Raw genomic sequence first — 19,589 nt, forward strand, 5'->3', positions numbered from 1 at the left:
TAAAGCAAATACATGTATTTACATTTTACATGTATTTATATTATTATATATATTTTATATATATGTAATATATATATGTAACATATATTACATGTATTTACTGATTCTGTTACAGGAATGTGAACATTATTAACTTTGGAGTAAACAGGAGGCATAAACTATTTGATTCCTTGATGGTCTTTTGCTTTGTACTCTTATGCTTTGAGGGAAGAAAACCATATATTGAAGGGGTAATAAGAAGGGTGCAAAACTGTGAAAAACCTGCCTCCTCCTTACTAGCTACTACTCCTACTGCTGAGAAGGAGCAGGTTCCAAAGCGGGCAGGTGAGTGAGAGCTGGTGACAGCTGGAGAAAAGTAAGGCTTATTTAGTGTGGGGGTGGCTGGTTTCCCAAGGTCCAAAATTGCAGCAAAAACACCTGGAGAAACTCTTGAAATGATCTAAAGTGCCACAGTTTGCATGTCTTTTGTGAAGTAAGAGGTAATTTTCATATTTATTTTTTGTTGTTACTTTTTACATTTTGGGGGAGGTATAATCATGTTCTGCAATACATTGTATTTTTATGGAGCATTGTTTCATAAAATCATCACCTCCTCAATGCTGAGCTAGTAGGAAAGAATGAAATTTCATTGTAATGTCACTTAGATCTATCACCAATCAACTCTGGTTTCTTCTCACTTAATTACTCATCTCATCCTAAACTATTTATATCTTAGAAATACTTGGTTTATTTTTCCCACTCAGAAGGAATGTGACTAGAACAAATTGAAAACAAAAGGAAAAGCCCGAAGTTGCTTCAAAATGAGTGAGCATGGAATTATTCTTCTGAAAACCCTTGAGCTTCTTGATAAATAATTAACACTTAAAGAAAAAGCCTAAATCATCAGAGGTTTAACTGGAGACTTTTTGTGCTGAACCTTTTTCCTTTTTAAAGGTTTATAGTGAAAACAGTTTTGTTCCCAATGCATTAACTCTTACTGCTTGTAGAAATTATTTTAGAAGGTATCCTATTTTAAATACAAGTTTCCAGTAATTTTTCCACATTACTTCTTTGCTTGTGCATCTGTGCTTGCAGCCAGTAATGTACAACAATGGCTTCATTTCTTTCAAAGTTGATATGTTTTACATTCTGAGTACGTTATTCAGTTTCTCTAACATGGTCTGGAGAACTTCTGCAACACACGAAGCTGGGGCTTCCCAACACTAAACCAAAGTGAATCATTAAATTGTTTCCCACACGTTTAAAGTTCCTAACACCTTCACTGTTCCTGTATTTTAAATGTGTGGGGCACGTTCTTTGCTGACATAATGTGATTTCAGCTAAGCTGTGACAATTTTCAGCAGCTGAGGATCTCTTGCTCAGTGTCACATACTGCTATAATTCACCCTCTCTGCAACAATATTTGCATTACAGCTATTAAAAGCCATTAAAAATAAGCCATGTGCAGAATATTTGGTTTTACCAAAGAGGATAACAAATAGAAGCTGTGATATTACACCTTACAGTTAACATCCGGGCCATCTGGGCCCCAGGAAAGTCAAAAGGAGTTTTGCCATTACTTTAAATGACATCAAGATTTCACCAGCTTTTGCAGCTAGATCTGTCTAGATACACTCAAGATGAATTTTTTCCCCTCTTCATGATGGCATGAAAAAATGAGAAATTTTCTCAGAAAATGAGAATCATATCCACACAACACATTCATAGCCACTATTTGTAGGAGGGTTGAGAGCTACCTCTGTGGTATGCCTCCACTTCCCCCAGTCCTGAGGACGACCCTCCAAGGTGGCTCAGCTGTATCAGATTCCAGCCTTCCCAGATCTGTGGGACCTCACAACACCTTATCAATAAAGGGTGGGATGGAAACTGCATGAAAACTCTCTGAGATTTCTTGCCACCACAAATGTGCAGGAGGGGGGTAGCTCAGATGCATCCTTTCACTTTGTGAGGATTTACTGGTGACAACAACTCTGTGCTCTGTAACAGACCTGCAGAGAACCAACTGTTTTGCTGCTACAGTCTGGGTCATGGTGCAGGAGGGTGGGCGGCAAGGCAGCATACAGTACTAATAGTGGGTGGATAGTATCCAGGTCTACAGGGTCTTCCTTTCAAATGCACACAGCACAACCCTCCATCTTTTTATCAAAGCAAAATCAACCACTGCTTTGAGAACAGCCAGCTGGAAGTGTAGGACACAAAGATGGCCCTGTAGCAAGAAGAGGGAAGTACTATGGAAAAACATCTAATTCACACAAGTGCTCAATAACTTTTAGGTTCTTTCGAGCATTTCAGTGCTATTGGGTATCCAAATAATGTCTGCTTATGCCTAAGGCTGGACTTGCCTTTCAGAAGTAGGCCTGACCACAGTGATCTGTAAGTTCAGGAATTCAGGACTATGTTACCATAACACTTTGCTAGGAATAAAAACACATACTGTAATGTAGCCTCTAACTGGTTTATCATATGGCAGGCTTTCTACTTAGCAACAAAAACTGGCACTACCATCTCACTTCACCGCTTTGCAGTCTGTAGTGGCTTCTTGTTTCATGCAGGATGTAGGGAATCACTAATGCTAATCAAGGCCCAAGACTAGCAGACTCTTCCAGTACAAACTGGAAAGTCCAGGCACCAGCAAAATCACTTTTGGGAAACTACATAATCATCTCTGTACAGCAAGGATGAACTTAACCTGGATTGTTTGCAGAATAGAGTTGGAAGGATCATTAGGGAATTAAAGGCCTTTTAAGAGATTTAAACAGAGCAGCTTGTTAAGTCTAGCAAAATGAAGATCAAGGGAGAAAATTAATGCTGTCGAGAAATACACTGGTGAAGAGGGGTAAACACGAGGAGGAAAAGGTAATTAGAGTAAAAGACAGCAATGGCACAAGGGTACAAACTGACCCTTAATGATTTTAGACTGGGAAAACAAGAAGGTTGCTGCAAGAGTGAAATGCTGGAGTTATGACAGCAGCCGTGGAAACAAAGGGTTTAAGATGGAGTTTGACCTAGCTATGAAAGGGCCTATATAATGGGACTAGCTATGACATGGGAGATTGGTCTTGATAACTGTGATACTTAATGCAGTTTTATCTTTTTAAGACCTAGTCTACAAACAAACATGTACTGAAATAACTCCAGCCATTGCCTCTCCAGCTGTGAGCAGGACCTTCACACAGCAGCTGCATTCCACAAGAACAATGAAATGAGTCCAGGCTCCCTCACAAGCAAGAGAGACAGGGACTTGGCTTTACTGCATTTGGAATACGTTACTTGCAGAACTAAGGATTAGCTTCAGATCTCACTGCATTCATAACTAAATATAAAACTAATTTGCTTGATTTCCTACAGTAAGCTTTATAGGCACATAGACACATTCTGATTTTAATGATCTTTTTGTTATTTCTGCAACTGGGGAGAGAGAGAGGGAGTGGGGAAAAAGTGTGGTGGTGATTTTCATAACTGTTATAAAATGTTCATTTTTAAAATGTTTTTGAGAAACATAGGCAGGTGTCTAATGACAGATTCTTCACTATTTCCTTAGAGCTGTCTCTTCTGGAATATGTGTTCTTAGACATCTTAGGAACTGAAAAATAATTTCAGAACTACTTTAAGTTTTGCAGTGCTGTATTAATAAATAACTTGGCAAAAAGACTTTGCCTTTATGTATGAGCAGGTTTATGACTGTTCCTAGAATTCTCTTTCTGTTGTACTACATCTGGAGACTATACGTAACTTAGACTTTCGTCACGGCCTTGTATTCTCATGCTAGTGATGAAAGTCCTTCTGATCCTCTGGTCGGAACAGATAAAAAGGGTCTCTAAAGACAGTCTGTCTTTTTCCTGTCCTATTGTTGAAGAGAGACCCAGAGGTGCCCAGTGGCATGCTGCATTTCCGTGCAGTACAGTGAGGCCTTGCTTGGGTGTGTGGCTTGTCTTAAAATGACTGACTCCTTTTCACAAGTCTTAAACAGACAGTTAGAAGCAAAGCATTAGGGCTGCATCTCTTTATGATCAGGTTTAGATTTGCTGGTTTTAAATTCCTCATTATATTTTGTCTTATCAGAAGAAACTGTTAATCTAGTACAGTAAGTGCTTGCAGGCAGACTATAAAAGTATCAGTTATTCTCTTCCAGCATATTCAGCTAATGGGTAATCTTACCCAAAGATCTAAACTATTTATTTATAAAACACAATAAAAAAATGAACTCTGGTGTAAAGCAGTTACTGTAGGGAGGGTTTGGGCCAGTTGGATCTAGCAGTGCAAATAAGAGAAGGGAAAAACAATCCTATAAATGGATGAGATGAAGAAGATTTATGAGATCATCTTGAAATTCCCCCAAGATAAACATCAGGAATAAGTTACCATAGAAAGCAAGTGGTGATTATCTATGAGTTCAAGAGATACCTGATTCTTTCTAAGCAACACTGAATCTCATTATTCCAGAGTAGGATCCTGTCATGGTTACATTTCAGATCCATGGTCTAAACTGGGTTGAATGGGACACTTCCAAGGCCACCTGTATATTACTGGAAATGTAACTGGGGATTCCGTGAAGGATTTCCCAACTCAGTATTCATCTCTGCATACACTTCTTGTGCTCTAGACTGGTCAAGGGGTGGTGGCCAGAAGAAAGACACGCTTAGTACTTTGCTGTGGCCTTGTTGCGAGGAACTGGGAGGAAGAGGAAGGGGACAAACCCAGAACCACTGGAGCATTATAAACTCATACAGCTTCCTACAGACAGCTCTATTTTCTGATTGCTTTCTGACAACCACTCAGATCTAAGAGACAATACATTTTAAAGTGATAATTCTTCCTTCATTCCACAGGAGCTAAAGCCTGCTTCACTGTAAAAGTGTTCTGAAGGATATTCACAAGAATCTTCACAGAGCACCATGGACTCCACTTATCCTCAGGTCAGAGCTACAGTTTTCAGTTTGTTAAACAGTTTTACAGTAGAGAAATACAAATTTCCTCAAGCCTAATTAGTACTGTAAGAATCCCTCACAGGTATAAATTGTTATGGCTTTACAGATGGATTTGAGACATCTCTTTGTTTCTTTTCTTCCTTTTCTTTATCAAGTCCAGATATCACTGAGTTTTATAGTATATATGCAAAATTGTATTTAAAGCAACATCTTACATTGTGGAAAGAAAGAAAACCACCAAAACTGTATCATATTTTGCTTTTCAAGGTATTCTTTTGCAGCTGAAGTAATGAACTCTTGGTTTATCCAGTTAGAATATCTAATATTTCCCAGTAGCACAGCTTTCTAACTGTGAAAAAAGCTTCATACCTTTTTGAACTCTCCTACATCATACACACAGTTGTAACTAGAAAAGCACTTTAACTGGACAGGAAAACACATTCAAAAGACATGCAAATTTGATCAGGAAATGTGATTGAATGGATTATTGTGTGAGTTTTAGAAGGAAAATATCGAAGTTCAATATTTCAGATTGTGTGCCCTCCCTGCTTTGACTCCATCATGTGCAGACTTTTTGCACACAAATGAAAAGACCTGACTGATCTGAAAAGCTGTCATGTATCAACTAATTATTTTAATAGAAGTTTAATGCTGTCCTATAGGAAGCATAATGTAGGTATAAAAAGGTATAAAAGGTATAAAAAGGTATAAAAAGGTATAAAAGCATAAAAAGGTAGGAAGTATAATGAATATGAACAAGCAGGTACAGAATGCAAATAACAGTATATATCTACCTCCCTTGAATGAAGACTAGTGTAAGTTTGCCTTGTCAATAGATTTCCCCCTAAAAGGGAACAGTTCACAGAATCCAAAAAATAGCCATGCTCAAGCCCAATTGTACGTATCTCTGCCTGACAGTGACAAACTTTTTATGAGATAGTTTAAATTATATCTTTAAGACATTTCCTAAAAAGGAAGAGAAAGAATTGTCCACAGCAGATTAAAAGATGTGTTAAGAAACAATGAACGAACAATCCAAAATTGGACTCCATAGTATTTAAATTTATTTGCACTTAGCACACATCTGAATATCAAAACACTAAGTAAAATTCAGCATCAATTTATACTTTGCCTGACTTTCTAGACTTCAGTGTGGGATACAACGCAGCACGCAATTAGCCTGGCTTTCTAAAGAAATGTGGTCTGGAAATCTCACTATGGGTTCATATGTGTGTGAGACCCTGAAGTACTTTTGAAAACCTTGGGCTGTTTCAGTCAGAGTTGATGGACAGGTAATTGGCTCAAGTTCGCTACAACCTTGATGAAAATAAGCAGCTAGGCAGCAGAGAAAGACCCTTTTAGTATGCCTATACTCCCCCAATGCAGAAAAGGCTGTATTAGGAAAGGACCCTTTTTTAGACATGAGAGAATCCACACAACAGCATTTCCCCTGCTCCCAAAGATGTGAAAGCTCTTAAAAATCATGATGCATTAGCAATGCTGTTTTATTTGTATAAGTGTGCGTACTTATGTCTTAATATGCATCTAATGTTATAGATTGAGTTTTATTCCATATCAGAAAAAGCTGCATTACCCAGCGGGTCAGCCACTAACTTATGTTCTTTTCTCAGATTTGCCCACTGGCATGATATCTCTTCCTGCATGCCAAGGACTAAATGGTTATGATTTAATGTAGTAAGGAAGCTTGTAGTAAGGAATGCAGGTTAACAGTGGAGAGAGAAAGGCAGTAGGACTTTTTTTATCCATATTCAGGTTTCAGAACCTCAAAAGGAGCCCTACAAATGGAAAAGTGTGTAATTTGTATTTTGCTTGCTGTCATGTTATATGATACACAGAAAGCAAGGCACAGTGGGCACACTTTCATCTGAGTGACATTTTGCAGGGCGCATGGTGAAGAGGCAAAGCCCATAATTCCAGCCGGGGAAAGCTCTAGGACTATGCATAAACTGGTGTGCTCTTGGGCTTCTGGCTGTGGGGGTAAGTCCTGGCAACAACCTGCCTGAGATCAGAGCAAGACCCAAGCAGACATTCTTTTTCCATTCCTATGTTCAGTTTTCAGTAGAAGGAACTGAACATACTGGGCAGAGGGGAGCTAGGCATACTTTAACTATGTCTCGATGCTGTTCCGCTGAAGGATCTTAGCCTCGGTGTGCACTGTGTCTCCATTGCTCAATGCCAACACAGTCTGAATGAATTAATTTCTAAGTTATGTGGAAAAGCCTAGAGGGTTTTTAAGTTGGTGTGAAGGCACTGAGACTTAGTGAGCAATAGCACAGCCTCCTGCAGATTGTGGGACAGCTACATGTTGGGCTCACAGAGCCATTTTTTTGTTGTATGAAGTGCAAAGTAATCCCCTTGCTATATGACTCTCTCCCACCCTGATGAAATGATCCGGTGAAAGGATGCCACCCCACATGCAGACTATGTACAGTTTTTCTCCTTTCATTCAATAACAGTAGGAAAGGAAAATATGCTTTGATTACTCCCACATCAGGGAGCAATCTGCAATATTAACAGGATAAATATTTTTCATGATGCACCAGTAATTAAGGATGTCCCTTTCTCTTGCTTGCTTGCTTTAGGAATAGTGTCAGATATTCTGTGGCTACAGGATGGTTTAAGGTTACAAATACCGCTAGGGTAGAGTGTCTCATGCCTCATTTAGAACGACTTAACCAGAGAGTTATTTCATGGTGGTCTGGTTGCACCTGTTCACACTTAACTGATTCTGCACAAATTTGACCTCTGCCTGACATCTCTGCTAACGTGTCATGGCACAGTGAATATCCCTCTGTTGCTGGACATGTGTTGTATTACTTCTTGAACTATGGTGACAGCCAGGTTATTCTAACTGCTCTCCAGACATGAGATGAGACAGTCCTTGCTCCCCAGCACAGTTCCAAAAAGACAAACAATAGCAGTCAAACAAATAAATTAGATGCCTTGCTGGTAATCCCTGAATATTAGATTTCCTGAAGCCATCACTATCCCATCTTGCCCTCTTTTCCAAGTCATATAATCATATTGCCTTATGACTGATTATAGTTTAAACTGAGAGCAAAACCTAGATTTTTTTCCTTCAAATTACATAGTTTTTCATGGGAGTTTATAGAAAATATGATTTTAAGGCATCTATCATTGAATCCTTATACAGTCTGTTAAGCATACATATTTACAATACTATGCTGTGTATAGTCTAGTAAAGCACTGCAGTTCCATATAATAGTACTCCTTAGATACCCCAGCTAATGCTCTTAGGCTAAGCACTGCCCTCCAAGCAATTTACCTGCACATTTTTTCATCTAATTTGACAAAACAGGCAAAAGTTGATAGAAGCACAGTTCTGTGCTGTGGAGAGATTAAATGATTTGCCCAAGTTCATGCCCACAGTTCAAGTCTGTGCTAGAGCCAGGAGAGCCTAGCAGTTCAGGTTAATGCTGTAGTCAGAGGAATCTTTCCCTTTGTTCTTCCTATGAGCTTGGCTGTCTGCCCTGGCAATGCTAGGGAAAACTCCCTTCACTGTACCAGTCAAAGCACAGCTATCTGTGTTGTTACTTCCAGTATGAGCAATGGCATTCCTCAGTGTGCACATCCTTAGTGTGGTTAGGATTTCCCCAACATTGTCACAGGATATAGGGCTCACTATAGAATCCTAGTTAACATTTAGCATATTTGTGGCTTACATTCAAAAGTAATTTTGTAAGCCAAATGCAGTGAAAGCTCTTGCAACCCTGTGGATGCAGAAGGTCAACATTTACAGTCAGCTTGTTAAGTTGCTGTCTCCATCTGCATTTTTCTAGTGAGAGCAATTTGGATGAAATAACAAGTGACGTGAAGCTTTTCTGAATTTAGGATGTACTTGATGATTAAACATAAATACATGAACCATGAACTGCAGATATGTGTATCTGCCAGGAGAGGAAATAGAAATATTATGAGTAAGTCTATTCTCACAATTTTTCCAACCCACCAGATAAAATTTACTAGAAATTAAGGTGGAGGAAAAGACAATATATCCCCACAAATTTTTCTGTACTGCAGCAGAGTGCTTTGTCAAAAAGGAATAGGTGGAAGCTCTGAGAGACAGGGCTAACATCCTACAGTATCATTCAGATTACAGAAAGTAATGGCTGGAATTCTGTTTCCTATAAAGAGGATAAATATTAGAAAACAAATAAGCCATCCAGTTATTACATTACAAAACAGATGGCAATGATAGCTGTTTGGGACTCCAAATGTTTAAAATCTTTTCTTTTGATTCTGATACTGCCTTTAGACAGGTGTCTGAGAAGCCTGGCATAAATGTTTTCAGTTAAGGTGTTTTTTTCTTCCGGTTGTTTAAACACAGTGGCAGTGAGCATGGGTTTCTTTAATATTATTCTTGGTGCATATTTTTCTTTTTAAGTATGCACCATATCTGTAGGCAGCTAATGAATAACCTAGATCTTATCCTATGCTATAACATATAATGCATTTTTAGTCCACATGGATCACAACAAGTTGGGGATTTGAAGATTGGCAGCAGCCCTGGTTGTAGTTCATTGACCACGAGATGGTAGAATTCCGGGTCTTGAGAGGAGGGAGCCAGGCAAAAGCAAGATCACAACCCTAGACTTCAGGAGAGCAGCTTGAACCTGTCAGGGATCTGCTTAGAAGAATCCCACAGGATACAGTTTTGGAGAGAAGAGGGATCCGGGAAGGATGGTTATTTTCAAGGATCACCTCCTCCAAGCTCAAGAAAGGCCCATCCCAATGAGAAGGAAATCAAGCAAAGGCGGCAGGAGACCTGCATGGATGAACAAGGAGCTCTTGACTCATCTCAGACAGGAAGCATACAAGAGGTGGAAACTGGGTCCAGTGACCCAAAAGGAATATATAAACACTGTCAAAGCACACAGGGACAAGGTTAGGAAAGCCAAATCCCATTGAACTGATTGTGAGGTGATGGTGAGGGGTGCGAAGGGCAACAAGACAGGCTTGCGCAAATACATCAGCAGCAATAGGGAGCGCAGTAGGAAAAAAGTGTGCTCACCGCTGAAAGGGGCAGGGGACCTGGTAACAAACGTTGTGGAAAGGGCTAAGGTATTTGATGTCACCTTCACCATGGTGTTTACTGGTCAGACTGGCCTTCAGGGATCCCATGTCCCAAGACCAGTGGGAAGCAAGGAAGACTTACCCTGGATGGAGGACGATCAGGCTAGGGAATATTTAAACAAAATGGACGTATACACATCCATTGTGCCTGATGGCATGCAACCACAAGTGCATGGGCATTCTTGATAATCTTTGAAAGGTCATGGTGATCAGGAGAGGTTCCTGAGGACCAGAAGGAAGCAAATGTCACTTCCATCCTCAAGAAGGGAAAGGAAGATCTTGTCAGCCCCACCACAATCCCTGGGAAGGTGACGGAGCAAATAATCCTTTAAACCATTTTGAAACAAATGAAGGACAAGAAGGTGATTGGGAGTAATCAGTTTGCATGTACAAAGGGGAAATTATGCCTCATCAACCCAACAGCCTTCTATGCCCAGTACTCCTTCCTGGGCACTCACTCTTGGGTAACGGGATGTTGGCTAGATGTGATCCAGCACAGAGTCTGATGTGATCCAGCGCAGCTGTTCTTATCTTCCTGTGACACTTATCTGTGTCATTTCAGACCTAGAAAAGTACCTCTTCCCCCAAGATGAGGGTGGAAGCCAAGCTAAATATTCCCCGGTGAAGCTGTGTTTATAGACGCTATGAAAGGTCAGTGGAGGTATCTGCTATCCTGGGAAATACTTCTCACAAAATTACTCTACTACCTAAGACTGTAGTTCAGATTTATAACCCCAAAGTCATTTGCTGAAATTTGACACATGACTATTCATCATTTGTTGGGCCAGGTGGAGGGAGTGAGCCTGGCCTAACCTAACTTTACTGCATTTCCATGACTGTGTCTCATTTGCTCTTAAAATTCTGCCATAGGATGCAAGCAACATAAGCGTGGGGGGAGGAGGATGGGGGGACAATGTCCTGGCAGTCTAAAGTTGCTGGATGTGGGGAGCTTCTGTGCACCAGGTGGAAACCTGGTGGCACTCAGACCGTGACAAGCACAACTAGCCAGTGTGTGGCAAAAGGTGCAGTCCACAGAGCCAGAGAGCCAGACTTCCCTTTTGGCAAAGCACTGGGGAGCTGTAAGCATGCCCAGAGGAAGAAAAAACAAACCCCTTAACAGTCGACAAAGCAGTTCGTAAGGCAGGACTCCTACTGTGCAGCAGTGCTGTTCACGTGAGGTCCTTGGTCCTGTGCCTTCTAAGTAGACCTGTTCCTGGACCTTTCTCCTGCTTCCCCTCCACTCTTGCTCCCCAGTGACCTATTGTCTCTCTGGTCACCCATTGCTTTGACCTTGCTGCCCTGCCTTGGAAGACTGGTACTATATTGAACAAACGCTCCTCCCTGATGCTCACGTATCCCTTGTATTCAAAGCTTGAATCTGCCTTCTGACCAAGAACACAATGGACAGTAGAGCTAATACACTTGCACACTGAGGGCAGCTGTTATTCCCCATGACTTTCCTGAGGGTGAATCTTGAAGGGCTAGCCATGGCCCTTCTTTGGTCTAGGTCCTCAGGATGTGTGTTTGGCACAATAGATGGCATTATTCTTCACATTCCCAGTGATGGGCCCATTCCTGGGAGTCTCCTCCCAGGACTCTCAGCTGGTCTGCCTGACTTGAGTTGAGATTGCAACAGATAGCCCCTGGGGACCATAACTGCTGAGTATGTGGTTTCCAGTATGGCTAATTTTGGCGCTGGGTTGGGTCTAGGCCTGACTTGTTTTCATTAGGCGCAACTGAGCTGACAGTATATATGGAGGAGTCTGGCAAGAAGCAAGGAAAGGCCCAGGTTCACTGATCTTTCAAAAGTGCATGAGAGTATCTTATACTGTAATGTGATCACCTCTGGGGAATATATGGGGACTGTGACCTCAAAGCACTTACAACTCAAAGGAGGCAAGAAGGGACTGGCAAAAAAAATCCACTTGGCTAACTGCTGACGTGGTATTTAACTTGGTGTGAATTTTACCAAAATATAGCTACCTCTGCAATATGTGGGAGCAACCTTCTTCTTGAGAAGTGGTTTTATCGATCAGCACTTTGTCTTGTAAAACTGCAGCATGTTTTAATAAAGCAGTTAGGTGCCCTGGAATGGCATTAGCAATTTTATAAATGGGCAAATGGGTTTGACTTTTCTTTGCCAGATGGTTCTGTCCTATGTAGCAAACAGAACAACCCAAGGCTCCTTCATTTGTACTGAACCAAAATCTAATAGTGTGTTAGATGGCTTCTGTGACTATGTATGACTTAGTGAAGATAAAATTAAGCTCAATCTCTCAGGTCGAAAGTATTACCCACAAAAAACTGCCAGAGGTGTCAGAGTTCTCAAGTGGGTCCCCACCCCTGTCCATGGGCTCAGGAGCCCCATTCCAGCTCAGCCCAAGGCCTTCAGTCCCTGCCCTAGCAACGCCATATGAGTGCTGGTCTCCACCTCTGCCACAGCTAACATGGCACCCTGACAGGAGGTTCTAATAGAAGAAAGGTTCCTAAATATACGAGTATCTTAAGAAGCAAAGGAAACATAGCACAGGCTAAAATTCACCCATCCACAAAGCTAAAGTGCTAGTTTCTCTGAGCACAAGCTAAGAAAGAATTGTCTTAGACAATGAGGAAAAGAAATAGCTTGGAGAATGTGTAGGGTCATGCTGCATTGTACCTGTGAAAAAGAATATTCTCTCTGGTGTAAATATTCGGGGAAATTTATTTCTCTGTGGGAATATTCTGGTGTAAATCAGAATCCATGGTTTTATTGGAGTGATGTTAATTTATACCAGGAGAAAATCAGTCCTTTTATAACTGTTATAGGGAGGAAATACCTTACAATATTCAAAAGTAAACAGAAAATATTAGGTACTTCCTTGATTTTCTAGCACATGTAAAATGCTAACTAGAGAAAAGCAGTTGGTAATGGATCCAGCCTTACATTTGGAGTCAGGAAACCCCTTAAAAAAAGCCCCACATAAAATGAAAGCATTTATAGGAAACAGATGTACTAATGTACTTTGTGTTCATATGAAAAGCAAATGGATGCAAGCAGAACAGTTAGGTCACTGCTAATTTAATTAACTTGCTTACAACAACGATTAATTTCTTTCCTTGGAATAAAGTCCAGTGTGTCTCTTTCTCACCTTACCCTTGCATCATCCAACTTTATTTGGCCTCACTATGCTGGGTCCAACACCTTCCCTACTAGGTTTGCAACTCGGTTATTTATATTTGACAGATCAAACAGCTGCTTCCAATTCTGGTCATGACTGACATTCTCAAAAAGGCAGCCACCCAAAGTGTCCCTTCTCTCACTAATTCTAGCAGGAATTAAAAAAAAATTGAGCTGATATACTTTCTAGGAGTCAAGTCCTCCTGTGTTTTTCTGAAACTTGGCCTCAGCCTATTCTTATTGCTTGTTGAGAATTTCCTACACATATTGCAGAATGTCCTTCAGCCCTAACCCTGATAACTAATTTCCTTGTTAACACCAATAAATGCATAAAGGTAAAAGGTCTATGAAGTAAAACCATCCTTAAATGAGGTATTGTTTATGACTCTCTTCAGATTTCGGGGTTTTTTTAGATTTTCTGCCCTTTTTTGTCATGTTCACATACTGTACAGTTATTTATACCCATTTGCCAGCAAATCCAGATGGTTCAGTCCCGTGTACACTTTGTAATGGTATGGGTAAACAGGTGAAATGAAATGGATATGTTCAATACATTAAAGTTTGGAGAGTGTGCATTCAAGCAGATGTCAATGATGAGCAATTTTTATTAACATATTTGTCAATGTGGGGTGGAAAGTAAAATTGCTGTGGTAGTCATTAGTTACTTGATGTACCTACACAAGGGCATTTCAAAAGAAACTGTGTGTTTGGACAAGCTGTGTGTTTGCATCAAACCTCTGTCTTGGGGTTTCTGCTAGCCTCCTTGTCAGGCTGTTTTCCATCCTTGAGTTGCAATCCAGGTTGGAGGTTTGTTTTGCTTTTCAGTTTCCTCTGAGGCATTGGATTTGGTCCTTGTTAGAAAAAGACAGAGATCGATGTGGGGTTGTGCACTTCCCAGCATTTGACCTGCTCTTTACCTCCCACTGACATCCTCAGCAGCATGCTGAGTGCCCCAGTTAGGTTGGCAGGGGAACTGGGACAGGGGTTCGAGGGTTCTTGAATTGGATGATTATTGGACTTTCTGGTATGTTTTTGTATTGTGTTGTGCATAGCACAGCTTTGTAGGATTGTGCAGATGAGGAATTTAGCAAATACTCATGCAGGAACTAAGCATGTGCTTTATAGCTTCTGCTTCTTTCTCTGGTACATTTAGATTACATCTTTAGGTCTCCACTGTATTTCTTTGGTTAATAGAAGAGATGGGGAAGTGTCTTCTGGCATACTGGAAGAGTTGTGAAGCATCTGTGGGCCTTTCTGGGCAGTTGTACAGTTAGCATACTTTTCCCTGTGGCCACAGAAAATTGATGTGATATCCAAGGCAGCTCCTTCCAGTCCTCTGTTCCAAGGCCAACTTGCAGCAGTATCTTGGTTTTGAGGAAATTGCTATGTAACCCCCCCTTGGAAAGTCTAATTTCCGTTAAGAATTTTGTCAAGGCTTCAGGAAAGCAGAGCTTCTCACAAACCAGAAATTCAAGATTTTGATCTGACAAGCAGTACTGTGACAGCTGAGATGCCAGATCAGTTTACACAAAGCAGCATTTTACAGAAGACCATGTCAGAACAGAAGCTGAGCACATTTCAACTTTGCATCTTCTAGGTGTTTACATGTAACACTGAGCAGATCTGAATAATTTGGAGATCCAGCTTCTGAGGGAAGTAACAAAAAGGCTTTAATGAAAGATGAAGTCTACTTTGCCAGTCTAAAAGTCCTGTTCTTGACTTGAGCAAAGGTTCTCCTCCACAACACAGTAGGTCTTTTTGCCTGGAGCGATGGTTGTTATTTTAGTTTAGACTGCCCACCCTCTGGTGATTTATAAATTTAGAAGAGCAATCACATAGGAAGGATAATACAGACCCAAAACTCCTGCAACAGTGAGACATTTTTCAGCAGACTAAGCCAGGAGGAAATCAAGTGTAAAACACAACAAAACAAAAATAACACGATTGCAATAGCTGCTGCAAGAATTTATTTCTGCTTTCTAGAGAATACTTGCTTGAGAAGTCCTGCAAGATAATGACTTTTCATTCAGCAAATACTTTTATTGTTCTAATCATGGTATTCGAAGCTGGTCTACGCAGAAAATGTCTAATTCCCCATTCCACCCAAACTTCCCCTATGCTAATGACTGACAGATTTTTCAAATGAAAGTTTTGGCCTAAATTCTCATTAAGTTCTAAATCCCCAGGTCCCGTAAGAAACGTGGTCAAGCAGAGCCTTGAACCTACTTTCTAAGATACAAAAAGCACAACAGTCACAGAACCACCATTCTTCTTAGATCATGAATGCACTGGAAATTTGATCCAGGCTTATACACACAAAATATAAAGTCAAAGGCAATTAAGCATTATCTTAAAAATACAGTTCTTGGCCGTTCTACATCTCAGTTCCTCATTTACAGGAATAATATGGGAGACAGTAGCTCCATGTCTCATTAATGCACAGTAATGTAAGTTCTTAACTGAAACAGGGGTAATGACCATGTTCCTAAAACACACTGAAGGAAGAGAATTAGTTGGCATTGACTCCCTAGAAATTTTAAGGATCAATATAATATATATTAAATCATCCATGACTTACATGTTCTAATAGGAAGATATCTAATGAAGAACAGTCTACAAACTGTGTCAGGATCTTACCTAAAGACTTCAGTGAAAGCTGCTGGAACTTTGCCATTAACTTCACTAGGACCAAAGTATTACTCTCTTGTCTCCAATTAATTAAAAATCATTGTATATCCCAGACTGTCCTACCTGCTTGGACTTTACCCTTAAAACCTCAGGGAGTAAACCAAATTGGAGAAGTGAACTGAATTAAGATAGTAGAATTAATCTGTCCCTCGGTCCCATATTTCTGCAACTCTACTGCAGTCTGTTTCATTACAGCAGAAAATAAAACTTCCTATTTTGGTGAGGCTATGTACTGAACCACAAAGACACAGCAATTTAAAGTTTTGTTTATTGTATTGCACAAGATATCTATGCAATCCATGTAGGTACTGTATTAAAGGATCCACATTTCCCAAAACATTGGCTGTTGCAGCACACATCACGAGCATTGTGAATAAACCAGTGCCTTCTTCAAAAATTAAAATAATTGGTTGCAACTTCAAGCATGTGTGGCAATAAATGAAGTAAAAAAGCCAGGAGTATCAATACATATTTCTTCTCAGACACACAAATATACAATTTTCAGAAGAGCACCAATAATGCCAAGCGACTATTTTGATGAGATACTGTATGTGTAGGCTCTGCAGTAAAAAAAACAATATGCACACAAAAAATATATTTCAACTTTTAAAATAATTTAACCATAATATCTTGCATGTGTCACCTGTTTACAACATATCATTTCATATACAGTGTCAGGCCCTAGCCCCAACTTGTGTAAATTTGTGCATACTCATTTAAAGCAGCTGAGACTCTGGACCAGGTGTTCAAACTGAAAAAGCCTTCAAATTGTTCACATCTGAATACAGAGCGGTAGTATAAGAATGAGAAAGTAGTTACAGTGAAGGTATAACAGAAATGGTACTATGGAAAACGAAGAAAAACACTATCAAACCCTCAAACACAAGGTTCTAGAAAGAGGCCTACATGTAAAGTGATGTTGTAATAATTTATAAAAGTGAATAATTAATATGTCTCCTTTCTGACACTTAGAGATTCTCATATATTCAGAAGCCCACAGAAGTGAACTAACCAAATGTCACAATCAGTATCATCCTCAAACTCTGTTTCTTAAGTTTCTGATCATTATTACTGGTACTTAAAAACATTTTATATTTGCTGAAAACTGTTATTAAAATTTACCTTCCTGCTATGAGAATTTAGTGTAATAAAAATCATGAAAAACAATAGGTAAAAAAATAGTATTTTAAGAATATTTTTAGAAAACCCGTCAAACAACTGCAAATACAGCTGATTTTTAAGTGTCTCTACTTTTGAACTATGTTCTTTTGTTTGTTTTTGTTTAAGTGAATCACTTATAAAGAAGCAAGGGAGTACCAGTTCTAAGATTTATTCTTGTCCATTACATTGAGGACCTCATCCAAAAGTGAAGGTCCCAAGTCTAGTTGTAATGAGAGAAGAGAGCCTGCAAGATCAGAAAGGGATTCTTCTGACTTAGTCTTTGTCTTGGTTAGTTCACATGGAAGTTGGCTGTCATCAAATAAATCAACTGTTTGCCAATCAGCGCATCGTTCAGAAAAGCTGGATGAGTGACTGTCTCTACCGTTAGTAAAATGCGAAGAACCACCATTTTGCTCCCATATGTCATCTTTGTATGTTTCTCCATCCTCCATCTGTTTACTTTTCTCCTGCAATTTTTCTTCTATTACTGGCTCACAGCTAAGCCTAGGATTTCTTGATGACCTGATGGATTCTTGCTTTGAATTAAATGTCACTGGTGACAATAAGGGCAATGTAAGGGCTTGAGAACCCCCAATGGCAGGAAGGGAAATAGCATTTTTGAGCACTGGTGATGGAGTTTCTGTAAACATGGATTCAGAAGTGCTGTTTGCCCTTAAGAATTCATTGTAGCCACCAGACTGGCTAACTCTGGTTTCTCCTTCATTTCCAGGCAACAGCTCATAGTTGCCCTGCAAAAAGGATATGTCTCCAAAAACATCATGTTGTCCCTCTTTTCCAATGTGTATGGTGTGACGAAAATCTCCAAGTGGTGGACTGATCATATCAGGAGACAAGATATCCCTTAGTTTGAATTTCTTCCCTTTCTTATTGTTAGCAGCTTTCAAATAGATGGGTGTCTTGGCTGGCATCTTGCTTGTCCTTTCTGAGAGAGGAAGTTATCTTAAAAAAAAAAAAAAAAAAAAAAGGAAGGGGAGAGAGAAGCCTCTTACAAAGTTAGTTATTCTCAGGAGACCTTCAGCATTATCAACATTACATCATCATCTTGAACCACTCTTGTACATGAAGTCCCTTTCTTCTGATGGAGAGAACTGTGGGGTATGTGAAGGTGAACGTCTCCCACTGCAGATCTTTCCAAGGTGGAGCACAAGTTTCAGGTCAGTTAGCAACCAGTCCTGCTACTTCCAGAACTTGAAAAAAAAAAAAAAACAACCTGCATGGGATACAAAACCAGGTTATCATTAATTTATTTTTCATGGTTCATTCAGTCTTGCTTTTACAAAAAGAATTAGTAATGGTACTGACAGTTCCAGCCTGCAGATTAGCTTTACGATGTTGCTTCCCTTCATTAGCCAAGATAAAAGAGTTTAGTTAACAAGGGCTAGCTAACCTTCCTCTGACTTCATAGCTTTTTTTGAAGTCAGAGTTCCTTAGACACGGTTGCTGAGCACAATTCAGTTGATAAATATCACTATCTCGATCTTTCTTCTCCTTATTCTGGCATTCAAAATGCTGGCCTTCGAAAGCACATGCAGAAATACATTTATAACATTCAGCAACATTAAGCTTCTGGTAGACCACCTTGGATTAGAGAACTTCAGATACCCCCTTTTTTGTTTGTGGAACTCTCACAAACTGTCACCAATAATATTTCTGATAAATGTGCCCATTTAAAAGGATAATTTTTGTTACTTGAAAAAAACTGCTAGTCCAGGTCTTTACAATTAGTTAGAAACATCCAAATGCAGGTGTCTTAGAAGAGACTGATTCCTGTGACTAAAATTTTTAGACTATAGGAATTCTTCATAGCAATTAGTTATAGACTATAGCTCATTAATTATGCAGGCCATGAGGCCACGGTGACTCAGAGCTGCTCTATACAACCAAATGAAATGGTGTTTGCAAACCAAGTCTTCCTATTAGAATGTGGTCTCTGAAAAGCACAATAAAGCAGTCCACAAGGGCTAACAGGCAATTGGGTCAACAAGTTAGGGTAAAACACTCTTCATTAATGCTTTAATGGTGTATTTCTTCCTTATAGTACCAGTTCCTGACTCTTGAACATTCTCGGAATAAGAATACATTTTTCTCCTGGACAACATAGTACTTTCCCCTATTCAGTCCATGGACCACCAGAGCATCACAGGTCACTCCTCCTCACCAGAATACTCAGCCCCAAATCCCTCATGCTCTGTCCATCACCATCCTCACTCCATAAAGGAGCTTGCAGTTTTTGCACAGAAAGACTGTTCTATGCAATGAGTGAAGGGAAGCTGTCTGTAACAAGGGCTACTTATGTTGCCCTTTATCCATGTCCCAGCAAGATATTTTTCTTCATTGCATTAAGCCCAGTAAGAATCACTGGTTTTAAAACCTTGTACTGTATGGCTATACAGCCAGATTGTCAAGAAGTATTTAAGCATTTTCACAAATCCTTTAACGTGAGTAATTAGTTCCTACAGTGGGGTACTTAACCGTGCATCACAAGGGGAGCTGGGAATCTAGCCAGGTCAGTATTTTGG

At 39.9% G+C, this 19,589-nt stretch overlaps 1 protein-coding gene across 1 annotated transcript; it reads right to left on the bottom strand.

Annotated features, from left to right (window-relative positions):
- Positions 1-17,113: 17,113 nt before the first annotated feature.
- CDC42EP3 (CDC42 effector protein 3) lies at positions 17,114-17,978 on the bottom strand. Its single transcript, XM_009481041.2, has one exon. The coding sequence runs from the start codon at positions 17,976-17,978 to the stop codon at positions 17,211-17,213; it is 768 nt and encodes a 255-aa protein (XP_009479316.1). The 3' UTR covers positions 17,114-17,210.
- Between the last annotated feature and the right edge of the window lie 1,611 nt (positions 17,979-19,589).

Source organism: Pelecanus crispus, chromosome 3 (genome assembly GCF_030463565.1).
Source record: "Pelecanus crispus isolate bPelCri1 chromosome 3, bPelCri1.pri, whole genome shotgun sequence".
NCBI classification, from domain to species: Eukaryota; Metazoa; Chordata; class Aves; order Pelecaniformes; family Pelecanidae; genus Pelecanus; species Pelecanus crispus.